General features: G+C 44.4%; 1 protein-coding gene across 19 annotated transcripts in view; it reads left to right on the top strand.

The window, feature by feature from the left end:
* si:ch211-283g2.1 (sodium- and chloride-dependent GABA transporter ine) overlaps nt 1-22,576 on the top strand; it is a 93,296-nt gene that overhangs the window by 60,185 nt on the left and 10,535 nt on the right. For all 19 annotated transcript variants that reach the window (XM_035782203.2, XM_052457850.1, XM_052457865.1 and 16 more), the window contains 4 exons: nt 227-437; nt 13,216-13,348; nt 13,608-13,742; nt 22,375-22,478. In XM_035782203.2, coding sequence (XP_035638096.1) covers nt 227-437; nt 13,216-13,348; nt 13,608-13,742; nt 22,375-22,478 — 583 coding nt within the window. The remainder of the gene's footprint in view (nt 1-226; nt 438-13,215; nt 13,349-13,607; nt 13,743-22,374; nt 22,479-22,576) is intronic.

The following is a 22,576-nucleotide window of genomic DNA, read 5'->3' as shown; positions in this document are numbered from 1 at the left end:
AGCATCATTTTAGTGTCGCGTTTTTACATAGTCAAACTAAAAATGGCAAAGTCAAACTAAAACAGTCAGTCAAACATAAACCTATGAAATGGCGCTGGTGTCCAACAGGGTCATAAACATTTTGCTGACTCACTCACTATGCATAAGGTTGTAACTGACTAAGTATTTTAAGATTCATGTAAGTTGTAAATGACAGCAGTGACAATGTTATTTGCCCGTCCCTTAGGAGTGGGCCTGGCGACTGTGGCCATCTCCTTCATCATGTGTACTTACTACAACATCATCATCACATGGGGTCTGTACTACCTGTTCAGCTCCTTCCAGAGTCCGCTGCCCTGGCAAAGCTGCAACAACACATGGAACACCCCCAACTGCACCGATCACATAAACCCGAACACCAGCTCACACTCCTCCACCGCCAGCCAGCAGTTCTTCAAGTAGGTCTCACTCTCAATGTGGGCTAGCCCAGAGCCATACTCCTCTATGTACACTCCCCTATGTACTGTATTTATTTTGACAGTGAAGCTAAAACTGTTAATTTGGCTCTATACTCTAGATCAAATGTACTGAATGATGCGACACTACAGAATGTCACCTTTTATTTGAAGAGATGTTCATACATGTGTTTAACCATTTAGAAGTGAATCCACTTTTTTTTACCTACCTGATTTAACTAGGCAAGTCAGTTAAGAACACATTCTTATTTTCAATTACAGCCTAGGAACATTGGGTTAACTGCCTTGTTCAGAGGCAGAAAAACAGAGTTTTACATTGTCATCTCGGGGATTCGATCTTGCAACCTTTTGGTTACTAGTCCAACACTCTAACCACTAGGCTACCTGCCGCCCCGCTTGATGTATCTAGTCCCCCATTTGAAGTATTTGGACAAATTCATTTATAGCGTATAAAAGTTTAGTCAAAAGTTTAGCATTTGTTCCCATATTCCTATAATGCAATGACTACATCAAACTTGTGACTACAAACTTGTTGGATGCATTTGCAGTTTGTTTTGGTTGTGTTTCGGAATTATGTTGTGCCCGATAGAAATGAATGGTAAATAATGTATTGTCATTTTGGAGTCACTTTTATTGTATATGTTGTTGAACACTTCTACATTAATGTGGATGCTACCATGACTACAGATAATCATGAATGAATCGTAAATAATTTTGAGTGGGAAAGATGCACGAGGCGCATGCGCTTACCAATAGGATGCATGGGTAGTGAGTAGCTCCATTATGTATCAACAAAACTGTGGTTATATACAGTACATTCGGAAATTATTCAGACCCTTTGACTTTTTCCACATTTTGTTACGTTACAGCCTAATTCTAAAATTGATTAAATAACAAATGTTCCTTGTCAATCTACACATATTACCCCATAATGACAAAGCGAAAACAAGTTTTTAAAAATGTTTTCACATTTATTACAAATAAAAAAAATAGAAATACAGAGAAGTATATTTTCTGGGTAATTTAAATATTGACTGGCTCTCATCAAGCTGCCCACTCAAGAAAAAAAAATGCAAACTGTAACCAGTGCCTGCAACATGTTTTAGGTTCAGTCAACCTACCAGGGTGTTTACAAACAGCGCAGAAATGAAATCATCACCATGTATTGATCACATCTTTACTAACGCTGCAGAAATACAATTAGCTTTAAAGCAGTATCAAAATCCATAGGATGTAGGGATCATAATATAATAGCCATTTCTAGGAAAACCAAAGTTCTAAAAGGCTGGGCCTAATATAGTGTATAAGAGGTCAAAGAAGAAGTTTTGTAGTGATTCATATTGATGAAGTAAAGAATATTTGCTGGTCTGTGGTGTGTAATGAGGAGCAACCAGACGCTGCAAATGAAGAAATCATGTGACTATTTGAAATAGTAACACATTTTGGAGCACCTTAAAGGACATTTTGGGGAAAAAAGCCAACTTGGCTCCGTCATTCATTGAATCAGATGGCTCATTTATCACAAAACCCACTGATATTTGATACTTGAATTACTTTTTCGTTGGCAAGATAAACTAACTTAGGGATGACATGCCAGCAACAAATGCTGACACGACACATCCAAGTATATCTGACCAAATTATGAAAGACAAAAATTGTACTTTTGAATTCCGTAAAGTAAGTGTGGAAGAGGGGGGAAAAGTATTGTTGTCAATCAACAATGACAAGCCACCGGGGTCTGACAATCTGAATAGAAAATTACTGAGGATAATAGCGGACGATATTACCACTCCTATTTGTATATGTATGGCGGCAGAGAAGTCAGACGCAGGAGAGAAATAACTGCCCAGTTTAGTAACAAAAACCCACCGGAAAACAGAATAATAAAAATAAATGGGTACATAACCCAACGCACACCAGGACAGACGTGCACAAGCACTTACAATAAACAATCACCGACAAGGACATGAGGGGGAACAGAGGGTTAAATACACAACATGTAATTGATGGGATTGGAACCAGGTGTGATGGAAGACAAGACAAAACCAAAGGAAAATGAAAATAGGATCAGCGAAGGCTATAAGGTCGTGACAGTACCCCCCCTGACGCGCGGCTCCAGCTGCACGTGGACACCGGCCTCGGGGACGACCCGGAGGGCGAGGCGCAGGGCGATCCGGACGAAGATGGTGGAACTCCTGCAGCATAGATGGGTCCAACACGTCCTTGACTGCAACCCAGCACCTCTCCTCTGGGCCGTACCCCTCCCACTCCATGAGATACTGAAGGCCCGGCGCCTCGAATCCAGTATGGAGCAAACGGAGTACGCCGGGGCCCCCCCAATGTCCAGAGGGGGCGGAAGAAAATCCCGCACCTCAGACTCCTGGAGCGGGCCAGCCACCACCGGCCTGAGGAGAGACACATGGAACGAGAGGTTAATACGGTAATCGGGTGGAAGCTGTAACCTATAACATACCTCGTTCACTCTCCTATGGACTTTAAATGGCCCCACAAACCACAGACCCAGCTTCCGGCAGGGCAGGCGGAGGGGCAGGTTTCGGGTCGAGAGCCAGACCTGGTCCCCCTGTGCAAACACAGAGGTCTCACTGCGGTGGAGATCTGCATTCCTCTTTTGGCGCGTCATGGCCTGCAGAAGGTGGACACGGACAGCTTCCCGTGTCTCCTCCGTGCGCTTGAACCAGTCGTCCATTGCAGGAACCTCGGTCTGACCCTGATGTCAAGACGCCAGAACCGGCTGGTACCCCAGTACGCACTGGAAGGGAGATTAGGTTAGTGGAGGAGTGGCGGAGCGAGTTCTGTGCCATCTCGGCCCAGGGCACGAACGCCGCCCACTCCCCCGGTCGGTCCTGGCAATAGGACCGCAGAAACCTGCCCACATCCTGGTTAACTCTCTCCACCTGCCCATTACTCTCGGGGTGAAACCTTGAAGTAAGGCTGATCGAGACACCCAGACATTCCATGAACGCCTTCCAGACCCTATACGTAAACGGTTGACCCCAATCAGACACTATATCCTCAGGCACCCCGTAGTGCCGGAAGACATGTGTAAACAAGGCCTCCGCAGTCTGTAGGGCCGTTGGGAGACCGGGCAGAGGGAGGAGAGGACAGGACTTAGAGAAACGATCCACAACAACCAGGATCGTGGTGTTACCTTGTGAGAGTGGAAGATCAGTCAGAAAATCCATGACAGGCCGCTGCGGAACGGGAAAGGGGTGTCGCTTACCTCTGGGCAGGTGCCTAGGAGCCTTACACTGGGCTCAAACCAAGCAAGAGGAAACATAAACCCTCACGTCCTTAGCCAAGGTAGGCCACCAGTACCTCCCGCTCAAACAGCGCACTGTCCGACCGATCCCAGGATGACCAGAGGAGGTTGACGTGTGGGCCCAATAGATCAACCGGTCACGAACAGCAGACGGGATGTACAGATGCCCAGTGGGACACTGGACGGAAGCGGGCTCTGCACGTAACGCTTGCTCATTGTCCATGTCCAGCTCCCACACTACCGGCACCACCATGGAGAAGGAGGTGGGGAGTATGGGATTGGGATCCATGGACCGCTCCTCTGTGTCATACAGCTGGGACAATGCGTCTGCCTTCACGTTCTGGGAGCCTGGTCTGTAAGAAAGGGTACACACAAAACGGGTGAACAATATAGCCCACCTTGCCTGACGAGGGTTCAGTCTCCTCGCTGCCCGGATGTACTCCAGATTGTGGTGGTCAGTCCAGATGAGAAAAGGGTGTCTAGCCCATTCAAGCCAATGTCTCCACGCCTTCAAGGCCTTGATGACAGCCAACAGCTCCCGGTCCCCCACGTCATAGTCTTGCTCCGCCGGGCCGAGCTTCTTTGAGAAGAAGGCACAGGGACGGAGCTTCGGTGGCGTACCCAAGCGCTGAGAGAGCACAGCTCCTATCCCAGCCTCGGACGCATCCACCTCCACTATGAACTCCAAAGAGGGATCCGGATGGGCCAGCATGGGAGCCGAGATAAACAAGAGCCCTCAGGTGACCAGTGCAAGCATACCGGGCCCCCCTTCAGCAGTGAGGTAATGGGAGCCGCTACCTGACCAAAACCCCTGATAAACCTCCGGTAGTAGTTGGCAAACCCTAAGAACCGCTGCACCTCCTTTACCATGGTGGGTGTCGGCCAATTACGCGTGACTTCAATGCGGTCACTCTCCATCTCCACCCCTGAGGTGGAAATGCGATACCCTAGGAAGGAGACAGACTGTTGGAAGAACAGGCATTTCTCAGCCTTGACGTACAGATCATGCTCCAACAGACAACCAAGCACTCTGCGCACCAGGGACACATGCTCGGCGCATGTAGCGGAGTATATCAAAATGTCATCAATATACACCACTACACCCTGCCCTGAAAATCTCGTCTACAAAGACTTGGAAGACTCATGGCGCATTCATCAACCCGTACGGCATGACGAGGTACTCATAGTGCCCAGAGGTGGTACTGAAAGCTGTCTTCCACTTGTCTCCCTCTCGGATACGCACCAGGCTGTAAGCACTCCTTTAGTGAAGAAGCACGCCCCGATGAGCGGTAGCGGGTAACTATACCTCACAGTGATCTGATTCAGACCCTGATAGTCAATATATGGGCGCAGACCTCCCTCGTTCTTCTTCACAAAAAATCAACTTGAGGAGGCGGGTGAAGTGGAGGACCGAATGTACCCCTGACGCAGGGATATGTTTCCATAGCCTCCGTCACCGCCTGTGTGAGGGGATACACGTGACTTCTGGGTATTGCAGCGTCTACCAGGAGATCTATCGCGCAATCGCCCCGTCGATGAGGTGGTAATTGAGTCGCCTTCTTTTTGGAGAAGACGAGAGCCAAATCGGCATATTCAGGGGGAATGCGCAGGGGGGTCTGGACTCTTCACTGTAGTAGCACCAACGTAAACCACTAAACACCTACCTGAGCACTCTCACTACCACCCCGTGAGAGCCCTCTGTGGCCAAGAAACAGTGGGGTTATGACAAGCTAACCAGGATAGGCCCAGCACCACCGGAAATGCAGAAGAGTCAATAAGGAAGAGACTAATTCTCTCCGTGTGACCCACCTGCGTCACCATGCCCAAAGGAGCGGTGACCTCCCTAATCAACACTGACCCTAATGGTTGACTATCTAAGGCATGAACGGGGAAGGGCACATCCACGGGAACAATGGGGAACCCTAAACTATGGGCTAACACTCTATCAGTAAAATTTACAGCCGCGCCTGAATCGACGAGCGCCTTATGCGGGGAATGCAGGGAACACTCAGGGAAAGTGACAAACACAAACATATGTGCAACAGAGGGCTCTGAGTGAGAATGGTGCCGGCTCACCTGGGGTGACGCCAGAACGCCCTGCCTGCTGCCTCAATCCCCAGAGAAACCCACCCGGCACCGACCGGCAGTGTGACCTCTGCGGCCACAGATGGTGCACGAGCTGGAACCCCCTCTGGTCTCCCTGGGTACCGCCCCTCCCAGCTCCATGGATATCGGAGAGGGCGTGCGGGAGGTTGGAACCACCAGACCCCGATCTGAACGTCCGCGGGTTGCCAGCAGGTTGTCCAGCCGGATGGACAGGTCCACCAGCTGGACGAACGTGAGGGTGGTGTCTCTGCAGGCCAACTCCCGACGGATGTCCTCACGCAGACTGCAGCGGTAATGGTCGATCAGGGCCCTGTTGTTCCATTTCACGCCGGCAGCCAGGGTCCTAAACTCCAGGGCAAACTCCTGGGCGCTCCTCATCTCCTGCCTCAGATGGAAGAGGCGTTCACCTGCTGCTCTACCCTCGGGCGGGTGAACTCCTCAAACTGGTCCAATGCCGCATCTCCCTCTCTCCACACGGCGTTGGCCCACTCCAAGGCTTTCCCGGTGAGGCACGAGACGAGAGCGGACACCCTCTCACAGCCCGACGGAGCCGTGTGGACGGTATCCAGTTATAGATCTAATTGTAACAGGAACCCCTGGCATTTCGCAGCCTTCCCGTCATACTCCTGGTGCAAGGAGAGACTAATCCCACTGGGACCAGGTGGAAGAGGGGCACTCAGGGAAGACCCCGGTTTTGCTGGTGGAGGCGCTGGAAGAACTCCCTGTCTCTTCCAGCTGTCCATTGTCCGGACAACGCGGTCCATGGCGGTGTCAAGATGGTGAAGCATTGCTGCATGCTCCTGGACGCTCCTCCACCCCTTTACCCGGGGTACCTGCTCCTGCTGACTCCATAGTTTGGGTCAGTGATTCTGTAAGGGGTGTGAACTGGCGGCAGAGAAGTCAGACGCAGGAGAGAAATAACAGTTTCCAATGGCGCAGGTTATTAACAAAAACCCACCGGAAAACAGAATAATACAATAAGCAATCACCGACAAGGACATGAGGGGGAACAGTCTCCAAATCCAGAACAGACTTTGGGAGGCGCACAGTACTACATAGAGCCATGACTACATGGAACTCTATTCCACATCAAGTAACTGACGCAAGCAGTAACATTAGTTTTAAAAAAACACCTTATGGAACAGCGGGGACTGTAAAGCAACACAAACATTGGCACAGACGCATGCATACACACACACAATAACATAATGTCACGTTCTGACCTTAGTTCCTTTATTATGTCTTCGTGTTAGTTTGGTCAGGGCGTGAGTTGGGGTGGGTAGTCTATGTTCTTTTTTCTATGTTGTATTTCTGTGTTTGGCCTGGTATGGTTCTCAATCAGAGGCAGCTGTCGATTGTTGTCTCTGATTGAGAATCATACTTAGGTAGCCGGTTTTCTCCATTTTGGATGTGGGTGATTATTTTCTGTTTAGTGTTTTTCGTCACCTTACAGAACTGGTTCGGTTTCGTTTCATTCTCTTTGTTATTTTATTTAGTGTTTTGAGTTTAAATAAATATATCATGAACACATACCACGCTGCGCTTTGGTCCTCCTCTCCTTCCACAGAAGACAACCGTTACACATAAGCACTATACATACACATGGATTTAGTACTGTAGATATGTGGTAGTGGTGGAGTAGGGGCCTAAGGGCACACAGTGTGTTGTGAAATCTGTGAATGTATTGTAACGTTTTAAAATTTGTATAAACTGCCTTAATTATTCTGGACCCCAGGAAGAGTAGCTGCTGCAGCTAATGGGGATCCATAATAAATACAAAATACATTGAGCTATGACTACGTGGAACTCTATTCCACATCAGGTAACTGATGCAAGCAGTAGAATCAGATTTAAAAAGCAGGTAAAAATACACCTTATGGAACAGCAGGGACTGTGAAGTAACACAAACATAGGCACAGACACATACACACTACACACACGTACACATTTTGCGTTGTAGATTTGTGGTAGTGGAGTATGGGCCTGAGGGCACACACTATTTGTGGTAGTGGAGTATGGGCCTGTGAATTATGTAATGAATGTATTGTAATGTTGTTAAAATTGTATAGCTGCCTTCATTTTGCCAGATCTCAGTTAGAGAGCTAACGGGGATCCATAACAAATACAAATACAAAAATTGCCCTGGTATTTCGCAAAGATTATCCAAACCCAAAATCGATTCTTCCCTCGCCACCATAAAGAATGAGCCTGGTATTATTAACTATTGTGAACAGCATGGGTAGTAATTGCATAGCTTTAGATTCTGTCCCTGTTACCCCGCTAAGTGCAATACTTTTTCATTGTAAATTTAGCCAATTTGACGACAGCACAGAGGCCACATTCCCCTATGCGTTACTTGCAACTGGAAAGCTTGTTGTTGCTCGCTAGTCAGTGAATTGCTTTTCGCTGCAGAATTCATTTGTTGTCAGATTTACCTCTCCGCTTGATAAAAATTTTCTTACCCCAGGCACCGGTAATGAGTTCAAGAGTATGTTTAGCAGTGACTACACGCATTGCTAAGTGAGCGAAATTAAATTCCACTCTCAATGCGGCTTGAACTATCTTCACCATGTGGAGTGCTGGCCCACCACCCCTGCAATACCAGTTTTGCCGGTGGGTTTCAACCCTGCCATCAAAGTGGAGGTACAAATTCCCGCATCTTCATTAAAATGATCTGCTAGTGCCAGATTGGTGCACAACGTGTCTTCCATCCTATCAACGTACTAAAGTACCCCCTCATTTTGACTCTGAGTGCATCTACTAATTTTGCTAAGGTCAGGGCGGAAACAAAATATTTCCAATATCTGTCACAAATAATTAAATTTGTTCTTGCAAGGTTGCTTGGTCACATGCCACACAAAGCGGACGACCAGGCGGGAGCAGGGTAGTTTCCGACTAATTGTGCCACCATTGCTCTTGGCAATAGGGAACGGACAACATGATCATAATCACCACCATGGAATCCAAAAACTTGTCCTTGATTCCTTAGGAAACGGATAAATTCCTGATCCTCTTTAACCGGGACAGGTGCTTCTTTCATTATGCTAAGAATTTCAACAATACTCAGCGGCTGGTGTTGGTGTTTAATTTGGTGTTGTGTTATAGGTTGGCCATCTGGCAGTATGGGGTTCCCTCCCTCTGGGAGTATCAGCCCAGGGTAATAAGTCACCGCAACTGCATGAGGTCAAACCGGGCGCACCTCTCTATGGTTTCCAGGGTCCTTTGGATCTATGATCCAGTCCAGGACAACTATGTCCCTGCATTTGACCCTGCATATCTTTATTTTGAGCTTTATTGGTTCTACTTTTCTGTTGATAAAACACCAACATCAAAACGCTTGTATATTTTGAGCTTGCAATTTGTCATTGATGCCATTGTGCCATGCCACAACAGCATCTCTGATTTCTTTATCTGATAGGAATTTTCCATCAACATGGAAATGATGACCAATTTTATCCAATTTGCTAAATTTTCCCCATACTCGAGCCGAATTGGTTGTTTGTGATCTTTTTTTAGTGCTACATTTTTCCTCTTCTTTTCCCCCTTTTACGGGAGTGTGAGACACCATGGATGCTATTTCAACGCTGGTTATTTCTGCCCCTCTCTTGGTGGTGTATAGGGTGTTTTAGATTTCTTCAGTCACGTTTCTATTACACGCCCTCTATTAACACATTTGGTTTCTAATAACTTCTTAATGCCCCGGTTCTTGTACAGTCTCATTATTGACAGACAAAAATCGCCTATACCCCACTCCGGGTATTAATTTATCAGGTATTACCAAACGACAGAGACTTTCGGCATGGACTACTTTTCTACAACCAAACATATAGTATATGGATGTGCTAATTTCTCTGAATACCACATAGACTACAGACACCTAAACAGACTCCAACCTCTAATCTAACCTAATTCCTCCTAAGCACATAGTGCCCGCATATCTCCAGTCTAACCTACTGTATTAGGGGCTAAACCATCTTAGGCACACAGTGCCCGCAATGCCTAGTCTAACCTATTTGGGGTCTAAATCCTCCTGAACACACTGTACCCGCAGTGCCTAGTCTAACCTATTAGGGGGCTAAACCCTTATACAGTGGGCCTATTGAATAAACTCAGGCTTCCAGGTCTGTATCCTTTAATTTGCTTTAGAGACATGCCCCAAGAGATTTACAGTTATGCACACTCAAGTTCTGTTTTTTTGTCTTATTTCTTGTTTGTTTCACAAAAAAATATTTTGCATCTTCAAAGTGGTAGGCGTGTTGTGTAAATCAAATGATACAAACCCCCCCCTATTTTAATTCCAGATTGTAAGGCAACAAAACAGGAAAAATGCCAAGGGAGATGAATACTTTCACAAGCCACAGTATATTTATCACCTTCTAATAGGTGTTGTCAACTCCTTACACATCTAGACAACCAATACATCTCTGTTGCTAGGCAGGAATTTAATTGGTTCCTCTCACTGGTGTCGTCATTGCGCTGCCTGTTACTAAAACCTTTGTGGGTTTGGAAGTGTATGTGTCAGATAGTACTGCAGTAGGAGAGTCATTTGCTTTATCTTGGCCAGGTTGCAGTTGTAAATGAGAACTTGTTCTCAACTAGCTTACCTGGTTAAATAAAGGTGAAATAAAAAATAAAAACATAACAATTGTGGTGGGCCTCTCTGGCCCCCTCCCAGAGGTTTCTTCTCACTTCATCTGTTGATTTGACCTCGAGACGCAATCCTTACTCCCCTAGTTATGCAGCCAGCCTGCCTTATCAGAGACTAACAATGGCCTTTCACCTCTTTCATCAGAAACATGGAACAGAATATGAAGCTTCTACTCTCAGTAACTTTCCATATTCTTAGTTCCCATCTACCCTTCATTGACCCCAACATATACAGTACCAGTCAAAAGTTTGCACACACCTACTCATTCAAGGGTTTTTCATTATGTTTTACTATTTTCTACATTGTAGAATAATAGTGAAGACATCACAACAATGAAATAACACATATGGAATCATGTAGTAACCAAAAAAGTGTTAAATAAATGTTACAGTTAAATGTTAAATTCCTCTGTTTTAATAACCAATTACAATTAATCACTCTGTCAATTCATAAGAGGTTGTAAGACCTTTATTTGTATAAAATGGACAGAGACCAGCCTTTGAAATCAACCAGCTGCGTTTATTCTCATGAGTACTGCCCATTACACATTTTACCACAGGTTATACACTGAAAATGATGTCATTAGTTTCAGTACTAGCCCATGTCATCTCCGCTGTAGTACAATGGCTGTTTGGTTCTCACATGTCTCTCCCTATTTACGATAATATATGACCGAGCCAAGGTCATGCTTGTGTAGATAAGCCTTCTAGCCAGACTGGCTATAAGTTAATTCATTTCTACCATGGTACATACAGTCATTGTTCTAATTCTTGATTATATTTACACACATTATATTCAGTACTAGGATTAAAAAGAAAATTCATACATATACAGTAACATAGTATTCTGATTAGTACATATACAGTAACATAATAGTATTCTGATTAGTCAGTCCTGATTGAAATGTATACATAATTAGTCATCATTGATGAAAATTCCCTTTACAATAAATCAAAATATTTGCCTTGATGACAACTTTGCACACTCTGCTTTTCAAGCTCTGTCAAGTTGGTTGTTGATCATTGCCGACTTGAGTAAGAACTGTAACTAGGCCACTAAGGAACATTCAATGTAATTTTGGTATGCAACTCCAGTGTATATTTGGCCATGTGTTTTAGGTTATTGTCCTCCCAAAAGGTAAATTTCTCTCCCAGTGTCAATTGGAAAGCAGACACTTCTCTCCCAGTGTCAATTGGAAAGTTTTCCTCTAGGATTTTGCCTGTGCTTAGCTCTATTCCATTTATTTTTATTTAAAAAACTCCCTAGTACTTGACGTTGACAAGCATACACATAACATGATGCAGGCACCACCATGCTTGAAAATATGAAGAATGGTACTCAGTGATGTGTTGTGTTGGATTTGCCACAAACATAACACTTTGTATTCAGGACATAAAGTTAATTTCTTTGCCACATTCTTTTCAGGTTTACTTGCGTTTTTGCAAGCAGAATGCATGGGAATATTTTTATTCGGCACATGCTTCCTTCTTTTCACTCTGTCATTTAGGTTAGTTTTGTGGAGTATCTACAATGTTGTTGATCCATCCTCAGTTTTCTCCTATCACAGCCATTAAACTCTGTAACTGTTTTAAAATTCCCATTGGCCTCATGGTGAAATCCCTGAGCGGTTTCCTTCCTTCTCCGGCAACTGAGCTAGGAAGGTCACCTGTATCTTTGTAGTGACAGGGTGTATTGATACACCATCCAAAGCATAATTAATAACTTCACCATATTCAAAGGGATATTCAGTGTCTGCTTTTTTATTTTTACACATCTAACAATAGGTGCCCTTCTTTACGAGGCATTGTAAAACCGTCCTGGTCTTTGTGGTTGAATCTGTGTTTTAAATTTATTGCTCTACTGAGGGACCTTACAGCTAATTGTATGTGTTGGGTATAGAAATGAGGAAGTCATTCAAAAATCATGTTCAACACTATTATGGTATACAGACATTATTAATGCACATAGACAGCAAATTGTACTCCTGAACTTATTTAGGCTTGCCATAACAAAGGGGTTGAATACTTATTGACTTCTTGACATTTCAGCTTTTAATTTTGTATTAATTTGTAAAAATTCTGAAAACATCATTCCACTTTGACATTAAGGGGTATTGTGCGTAGGCTGTAACAAAACATGTGGAAACATTCAAGGGGTGTGAATACTTTCTGAAGGCACTGTATGAAAATACCCTCAAACAAAATATAATATTCTGTACTGTCTCCTCATATAAACATTTGATGTCAAATCCCAAGTGCTGGAATATAATGAGCCAATTAAAAGTTTTATATTCACTGTATTCCAGGTGAATTTGACCTATGACATAATCTCATTCCACATCACATAAATGTGCAGACACAATCAGTGATTTGATTAATTAGGTAAAACTACCTGACTACCTGACCTATGGTGACCATTGGGGGGTCTTAATAATCAGGTTAAAGGTCATTATTACTCAAATAAACAATCCAACCTGAATCAAGTGAAATGTTTATGGCTGAGCAGCAGTTTTGCGATCAATATAACTTAGATCATTGGCATCAGAGCTGTTGTTTGTGTCTCTGTGTGTGTTATGGGTGTGGCGGTAGGCTCGAGGTTAAAGAAGCAGACTGGGAGCTGGAGGGTTGCCGGTTTGAACCCCCGGGATGCTTGCGGGGAGATCTGCAGGGAGTGAGCTGGCAGACTTGGGTACTGTGACAGCAAAAAATAAAGCAAATGTGTTGTAGTTATAGGATGCTGGAGAGGACAGGGGGAGTGGAGGAGAGCGGGGTGCTGCGATGGGAACTCTTTCTCCTGCTCCTTTTGGCCTGGATCCTCCTCTACTTCTGCATCTTTAAGGGGGTCAAGTCAACAGGGAAGGTAAAAGAGAAAGAAAGAGACAGATAGACATGCTGACACAGAGAGATCAGGACTAGTTCTATGATATGCTTTCCAAGTAAAAAAAGATGAGTGAGTAAATGTTCTTATCTCTGTTCAGTAATTTTTTACTCTTACGTCGACATAACATTTGGCTCTTTTACATTGATTCAGAGTTAGTCCACGTTTTTGTTGATTTTTGGCCATTGTGAACATTTTATAATATCATATTTTTACTACTATTTTTGTGTGTCTCCTCCAGGTGGTATACTTCACGGCTCTCTTCCCATATGTCATCCTGTTAGCTCTGTTGATTAACAATGTCCAGCTCCCAGGAGCTATGGAAGGCATCCGCTTTTTCATCGTGCCAAACTGGGAGAAACTCCTGGAGTTGGAGGTAAGAGGACTGAGGTACAGGCCCGATCCCTAAGCTTGAAGGCAAAGTTAGCTTTTTTACAACCAAATCTCTCTTTAGATGTTATAGAAGGGTCCAGAACATTTTTTCTCTTGATTTCACTTGTTTTTGAGAAACTTTAAAAAATACTTTCCCCCTTTTTTATTATAATATATTTTTTACTCCCTTTTTCATGATATCCAAATGGTAGTTACAGTCTTGTCCCATCACGACAACTCCCGTACGGACTAGGTGAGAGGCCAAGGTTGAGAACCGTGCAACCTCCGAAACACAACCCAGCCAAGCTGCACTGTTTCTTGGCCAAATGTGCACCGCCCTATGGGTGTCCCGGTCACAGCCGGCTGCAACAGAGCCTGGACTCGAACCAGGATCTCTAGTGGCACAGCTAGCACTGTTTTTGAGAAACTTATCCCAACCAGTGATTCACTTCCCCAATCAAAAGCCCTTGATTAACACTGAGGTTGGTGATACCGCATACAGGGCTATTGCAGAGATTGTGTACACATAAAATGGTTATTTTGAGCTTTATCCGCACCATTCTTTGTGTAGCCTGCTACTAAAATCTCATAATAAAATGGAATATAATGTTGCGGATTAAGTTCGGAATGACACAACATCTACTGACCTGCATCACTATACTGAGAGCTTTTCCGTTTCTAAAATGACGCATTTGGGTGTTTCTGGAAGCTCTGTTTAAAACATTTTCGGAGCCCCCTGTACTGCACAATGAGGATGAGGAAGTGAGTCGTGGTTTGGCTAAACATAACCCGAAACACAACCAAAACAAACTGCAAATGTGTCCAACAAGTTTGTATTCACAAGCTTGATGTAGTCATTGTGTGCAAGGAATACGGTATCAAACACTAAAGCTTAGACTGCATTTATACACTATAAGAATTTTTTTCTAAATACTTATGACCTCTTCAAATGTGGGGATTAGACACATAAAGTGATTTAATTTCTAAGTTTTGAGCCAAATAAAAAAAGTAGCTTAACTGTCCAAATAAACTCAGCAAAAAAAGAAACGTCCTCTCACTGTCAACTGCATATATTTTCAGCATCCATAATGTGTGTTAGTATTTGTAGGATTCAACAAAGAGGTGTGGGGGGGGTCAAAATCAAAAGTAACAGTCAGTATCTGGTGTGGCCAGCAGCTGCATTAAGTTCTGCAGTGCATCTCCTCCTCATGGACTGCACCAGATTTGCCAGTTCTTGCTGTGAGATGTTACCCCACTCTTCCATCAAGGCACCTGCAAGTTCACGGACATTTGTGGAGGGAATGGCCCTAGCACTCACCCTCTGAGCCAACAGGTCCCAGACGTGCTCAATGGGATTGAAATCCGGGCTCTTCGCTGGCCATGGCAGAACACTGACATTCATGTCTTGCAGGATATCACGCACAGAAGGATCAGTATGGCTGGTGGCATTGTCATGCTGGAGGGTCATGTCAGGATGAGCCTGCAGGACAGGTACCACTTGAGGGAGGAGGATGTCTTCCCTGTAACGCACAGCGTTGAGATTGCCTGCAATGACAACAAGCTCAGTCCGATGATGTTGTGACACACCACGGACCCTCTACCTCCAAATCGATCCCGCTCCAGAGTACAGGCCTCGGTGTAACGCTCATTCCTTCGACGATAAACGCAAATCCAACCATCACCCCTGGTGAGACAAAACCGCGACACGTCAGTGAAGAGCCCTTTTTGCCAGTCCTGTCTGGTTCAGCGACGGTGGGTTTGTGCCCATAGGCGACATTGTTGCCGGTGATGTCTGGTGAGGACCTGCCTTACAACAGGCCTACAAGCCCTCAGTCCAGCCTCTCTCAGCCTATTGAGAACAGTCTGAGCACTGATGGAGGGATTTTGCGTTCCTGGTGTAACTTGGGCAGTTGTTGTTGCCATCCTGTAGCTGTCCTGCAGGTGTGATGTTCGGATGTACCGATCCTGTGCAGGTGTTGTTACACGTGGTCTGCCACTGCGAGGACGATTAGCTTTCCATCCAGTCTCCCTGTAGCGCTGTCTTCGACGTCTCACAGTACGGACAGTGCAATTTATTGCCCTGGACACATCTGCAGTCCTCATTCCTCCTTGCATCATGCCTAAGGCACGTTCACACAGATGAGCAGGGACCCTGGGCATCTTTCTTTTGGTGTTTTTCAGAGTCAGTAGAAAGGCCTCTTTTAGTGTCCTAAGTTTTCCTTACTGTGACCTTAATTGCCTACGGTCTGTAAGCTGTTAGTGTCTTAATGTCCGTTCCACAGGTGCATGTTCATTAATTGTTTATACGTTCATTGAACAAGCATTGGAAACAGCGTTTAAACCCTTTACAATGAAGATCGGTGAAGTTATTTGGATTTTTACAAATTATCTTTGAAAGACAGGGTCCTGAAAAAGGGACGTCTCTTTTTTTGTTGAGTACATACAGTACGGTGTTAAGTGTATGAGTTACATGAGCTACCTCAATGAGCAATGAAGAGGTACAATATAGGCTACACCCTGGGGGTAAGGGTAAGTGTATAAATTGAGCAGTATAGTAGCAACAGTTGTGATGTGTGTGTGTGGGCATGAATGAGTATACAAACCATAAAGGACACCTTCCCCCACCCCCCGCTTGCCCTCAGAACAGCCTCAATTCTTCATGGCATGTGCTCTACAAGGTGTTGAAAGTGTTCCACAGAGATGCTGACCCATGCTGACTTTAATGCTTTACACAGTTTGGGTGGTGGACTATTCTTGATATACACAGGAAATTGTTGAGCATTCAAAGGCACACATTGCTAGATCTCTGAGCTGTTTCCCAAAACCACCATTAGATGCTTCTTTTGTCCTGTGATTGGAAATTAGGCCATGTAGCCCTTTTCAGCCTAGCTTGGAGTCCTCTTTTCTTTTCTTTGTCACTACCGTTGCCTCAGATCATCTCGGCCAGGAGCAACAGGTATAAGGCCGCTGTGCAGAGAAGAAAGGAGCAAATGTAGTATTCCAGGTCTGGGAGGCTGAGAAATTGGTGTGTAGCTTTCGATTCTTGATCCAGAAGTGTTAGTCAGTCGTAGGAAATTATTGCACAAACATTCTGAGCAAACAAAGTACTAATTGACGCAAAACAATTGCCATAAAAAAAGCAAAGTAGAAGACGCGCAACCTCCTCACCGTCGCAAATTAATAGGTAGGATAACGTATTAGTTCTTGTTCTCCGTGTCCAACTTAAGTAATTTAAGCATGTTAACCCTTGCAAGGCTGCTGGCCCAGACGACATCCCAAGCACCATAATAATAATAATAATAATAATAATAATATGCCATTTAGCAGACGCTTTTATCCAAAGCGACTTACAGTCATGTGTGCATACATGGGTGGTCTCGGGAATCGAACCCACTACCCTGGCGTTACAAGCGCCATGCTCTACCAACTGAGCTACAGAGGGACCACCCTCAGAGCATGTGCAGATCAGCTGGCTGGAGTATTTATGGACATATTCAATCTCTGACTGGTCTCATAGACTTAACATAGTAAATGTAAATCTGGTTACTTAAGGCAAAAACAAAAGGAGGGTGGTTTGTCAGGGTGGATGGTTAGGTATATAACGTGAAGTCTAGCAACTCAAAGGTTGCGTGTTCGAATCTCATCATGGACGACTGTAGCATTTTAACTTATAAGCAACTCTGCAGCTATTTCTTTGCTACTTCCCAACTACTTAGCATGTTAGCTAACCCTTCCATTAACCCTAACCTTAACCCTTTTATCAATCAATCAATCAATCAATCAATCAATCAATCAATCAAATGTTATTTATATAGCCCTTCACATCAGCTGATATCTCAAAGTGCTGTACAGAAACCCAGCCTAAAACCCCAAACAGCAAGCAATACAGGTGTAGAAGCACGGTGGCTAGGAAAAACTCCCTAGAAAGGCCAAAACCTAGGAAGAAACCTAGAGAAGAAACCTTGGCCCCGGACAGGGCCAAACAGGAAGGATATAACCCCACCCACTTTGCCAAAGCACAGCCCCCACACCACAAGAGGGATATCTTCAACCACCAACTTACCATCCTGAGACAAGGCTGAGTATAGCCCACAAAGATCTCCGCCACGGCACAACCCAAGGGGGGGGCGCCAACCCAGACAGGATGACCACAACAGTGAATCAACCCACTCAGGTGACGCACCCCCTGCAGGGACGGCATGAGAGAGCCCCAGTAAGCCAGTGACTCAGCCCCTGTAATAGGGTTAGAGGCAGAGAATCCCAGTGGAAAGAGGGGAACTGGCCAAGCAGAGACAGCAAGGGCGGTTCGTTGCTCCAGAGCCTTTCCATTCACCTTCCCACTCCTGGGCCAGACTACACTCAATCATATGACCCACTGAAGAGATGAGTCTTCAGTAAAGACTTAAAGGTTGAGACCGAGTTTGCGTCTCTGACATGGGTAGGCAGACCGTTCCATAAAAATGGAGCTCTATAGGAGAAAGCCCTGCCTCCAGCTGTTTGCTTAGAAATTCTAGGGACAATTAGGAGGCCTGCGTCTTGTGACCGTAGCGTACGTGTAGGTATGTACGGCAGGACCAAATCAGAGAGATAGGTAGGAGCAAGCCCATGTAATGCTTTGTAGGTTAGCAGTAAAACCTTGAAATCAGCCCTTGCTTTGACAGGAAGCCAGTGTAGAGAGGCTAGCACTGGAGTAATATCAGGATTCTAGCAGCCGTATTTAGCACTAACTGAAGTTTATTTAGTGCTTTATCCGGGTAGCCGGAAAGTAGAGCATTGCAGTAGTCTAACCTAGAAGTGACAAAAGCATGGATTAATTTTTCTGCATCATTTTTGGACAGAAAGTTTCTGATTTTTGCAATATTACGTAGATGGAAAAAAGCTGTCCTCGAAATGGTCTTGATATATTCTTCAAAAGAGAGATCAGGGTCCAGAGTAACGCCGAGGTCCTTCACAGTTTTATTTGAGACGACTGTACAACCATTAAGATTAATTGTCAGATTCAACAGAAGATCTGTTTGTTTCTTGGGACCTAGAACAAGCATCTCTGTTTTGTCCGAGTTTAATAGTAGAACGTTTGCAGCCATCCACTTCCTTATGTCTGAAACACATGCTTCTAGCGAGGGCAATTTTGGGGCTTCACCCTGTTTCATTGAAATGTACAGCTGTGTGTCATCCGCATAGCAGTGAAAGTTAACCTTATGTTTTCGAATAACATCCCCAAGAGGTAAAATGTATAGTGAAAACAATAGTGGTCCTAAAACAGAACCTTGAGGAACACCGAAATTTACAGTTGATTTGTCAGAGGACAAACCATTCACAGAGACAAACTGATATCTTTCCGACAGATAAGATCTAAACCAGGCCAGAACATGTCCGTGTAGACCAATTTGGGTTTCCAATCTCTCCAAAAGAATGTGGTGATCGATGGTATCAAAAGCAGCACTAAGGTCTAGGAGCACGAGGACAGATGCAGAGCCTCGGTCCGATGCCATTAAAATGTCATTTACTTCCCTTACTTCCCTTCCCTTATCCCTTTAACCTGACTTCTAACCTTAATCCCAACCCCTAGTTAACATTAGCATCAGCCACCTAGCTAACTTTAGTGACAACAAATTGGAATTTATAACATATCATACGTTTGGAAATTTGTAATATATTGTATGTTTATCAAATTCATAACATATTGTACGAATTGCAATTCGTAACATGTCACACAAAATGGATTATGGATGAATACATACCATATGAAATGCAACATGTCTTACTAAATGGAGTGTCACAGATATAGGTACTGAATAATATGAAGTGCTTTGAGACCACATTGAATCTCACAATATCCCAGTCTGTTGTCCCCACTTGCTTCAAGATATCCACCATAGTTCCTGTACAAAAGAAAGCAAAGGTAACTGAACTAAATGTCATAATGAAGTGCTTTGACTAGTTAACTAGGCTAGTTAAGGCTAGCTTTGACTAGGCTAGTTAAGCACCATATCACCTCCACCTTATTCGGCACACTAGACCCGCTACAATTCGCATATCGCCCCAATAGATCCACGGACGATGCAATCGCAATTGCACTGCACACTGCCCCATCCCACTTGGACAAGAGAAATACCTACAGTGCATTTGGCAACTATTCAGACTCCTTGAGTTTCTTTACATTTTGTTATGTTTCAGCCTAATTCTAAAATGTATTAAATAATTTCCCCCTCATATATCTACCACAGTACCCCATAATGACCAAGCAAAAACAGGTTTTTAGATTTTTTTATTCAGACCCTTTACTCAGTACTTTGCTGAAGCCCCTTCGACAGCGATTACAGCCTCGAATCTTCTTGGGTATGACGCTACAAGCTTGACACACCTGTATTTGGGGAGTTTCTCCTGTTGTTCTCTTCAGATCCTCTCAAGCTCTGTCAGGTTGGATGGGGAGCGTCACTGCACAGCTATTTTCAGGTCTCTCCAGAGATGTTAGATCGGGTTCAAGTCTGGGCTCTGTCTGGGCCACTCAAGGACATTCAGAGACTTGTCCCAAAGCCACTCCTGCGTTGTCTTGGCTGTGTGCTTAGGGTTGTTGTCCTGTTGGAAGTTGAACCTTTGCCCCAGTCTGAGGTCCTGAGCGCTCTGGAGCAGGATTTCATCAAGGATCGCTCTGTTCATCTTTTTGACTAGTCTCCCAGTCCCGGCCATGATGCTGCCACCACCATGCTTCACCGTAGGGATGCCAGATTTCCTTCAGACGTGACGCTTGGCATTCAGGCCAAAGAGTTCAATCTTGGCTTCATCAGACCAGAGAATCTTGTTCTTCATGGTCGGAGAGTTCTTTAGGTGCATTTTGGCAAACTCCAAGCGGACTGTCATGTGCCTTTTACTGAGGGGTGGCTTCCGTCTGGCCACGCTAACGGCCTGATTGGTGGAGTGCTGCAGAGATGGTTGTCCTTCTGGAAGGTTCTCCACAGAGGAACTCTTTCAGAGTGACCATCAGGTTCTTGGTTACCTCCCTGACCCAGGTCCTTCTTCCCCGATTGCTCAGTATGGCCGGGCAGCCAGCTCTTGTATGGTCTTGGTGGTTCTAAACTTCTTCCATTTAAGAATGATGGAGGCCAATGTGTTCTTGCCGACCGTCAATGCTGCAGATATTTTTTGGTAGCCCCAGATGTGTGCCTGACACAATCCTATCTCGGAGCTCTACGGACAATTCCTTCAACCTCATGGCTTGGTTTTTGCTCTGTCAACTGTGTTACCTTATATAGACAGGTGTGTGCCTTTCCAAATCATGTCCAATCAATTGAATTTACTATAGGTGGACTCCAATCAAGTTCTAGAAACATCTCAAGGATGAATGGAAACAGGATGCACCTGAGCTCAATTGCGAACTCATTGCAGAGGGTCTGAATACTTATGTAAATAAGGTATTTCTGTTTTAGCTTTGTCATTATGGGGTATTGTGTGTAGATTTATGGGGATATTTTTATTGAATCAATTTTAGAATAAGGCTGCAACATAACAACATGTGCAAAAAGTCTGAATACTTTCTGAATGCACTGTATATACATGATACAGTATGTACACTGAAAATACAAAAGTATAAATGCTAAATGTAAAGTGTTTGTCCCATGAGCTAAAATAAAAGATCCCAGAAAGGTTCCATACTCATAAAAAGCTGATTTCTCTCACATCATTTTGTGTACACATTTGTTTACGTCCCTGTTAGTGAGCATTTTATACTTTGCCAAGATAATACATCCACCTGACTGGTGTGGCATATAAAGAAGCTGATTAAACAGCATGATAATTACACAGGTGCACCTTGTGCTGGGGACAATAAAAGGCCATTTAAAAATGTGCAGTTTGGTCACACAACACAATGCCACAGATGTCTCAAGTTTTGAGGGACCATGCAATTGTCATGATGACTGCAGGAATGTCCACCAGAGCTGTTGCCAGAGAATTCAATGTTCCTTTCTCTACTATAAACTTCCACCAATGTAATTTTAGAGAATTTGGCAGTACGTCCAAACGGCCTCACAACCGCAGGCCACGGGTAACCACACCAACCCAGGACCTCCACATCCGGCTTCTTCACCTGTGGGATCATTTGAGGGGGATACTGAGAAGGATTTCTGTCTGTAATAAAGCCCTTTTGTGGGGAAAAACTCATTCTGATTGGCTGGGCCTGGGTCCCCAGTGGGTAGGCATGGCTCCCAAGTTGGTGGGCCTATGCCTGGGCTGCGCCCCTGCCCAGTCATGTGGAATCCATAGATTAGGGCCTGATGAATTTATTTCAATTGACTGATTTCCTTATTTGAACTGTAACTTTGTAAAACTGTAAAATTGTTGCATGTTGCGTTTATATTGTTGTTTAGTATATATATTCCAGACATATCTTTTTCTGATATTTATTAATTTCTTTCTTTAAATTCTAAATCATATCAAGAGAAGGGGTTCGGGAGGAGTTTTTGTGAAGACATGTTGAGGTCGGGTGCTGCTGGTAAAGAGCTTGGATGTGTAATGGTTAACTGCCATCTAGGGTGATTGTTAGGATAACATTGTTATTCTATCATTGTGGATGAGTTTTATGGTGCTATTGGAGGTACAGTCCATTATTAGACAGAATTCCTTGTGTTTTGTTCCAGGTTTGGGTCAACGCTGCAGCTCAGATCTTTAACTCCATTGGGATAGGCTTTGGCTCCCTCATGGCCATGTCCAGCTATAACAACTTCAACAACAACATATTAAAGTGAGAAGCTCATTTTGAGGAGAGTTTGTAGTCAGGTCAAATCAGTTAAAAGTCAGTTCAAATATATTTTCACATTGTTACGGTGTCCATATTAGGCA

The sequence above is a fragment of the Oncorhynchus keta genome, chromosome 12, assembly GCF_023373465.1.
Source record: "Oncorhynchus keta strain PuntledgeMale-10-30-2019 chromosome 12, Oket_V2, whole genome shotgun sequence".
NCBI lineage: Eukaryota > Metazoa > Chordata > Actinopteri > Salmoniformes > Salmonidae > Oncorhynchus > Oncorhynchus keta.
This window is presented reverse-complemented; position numbering and strand designations above follow the sequence as displayed.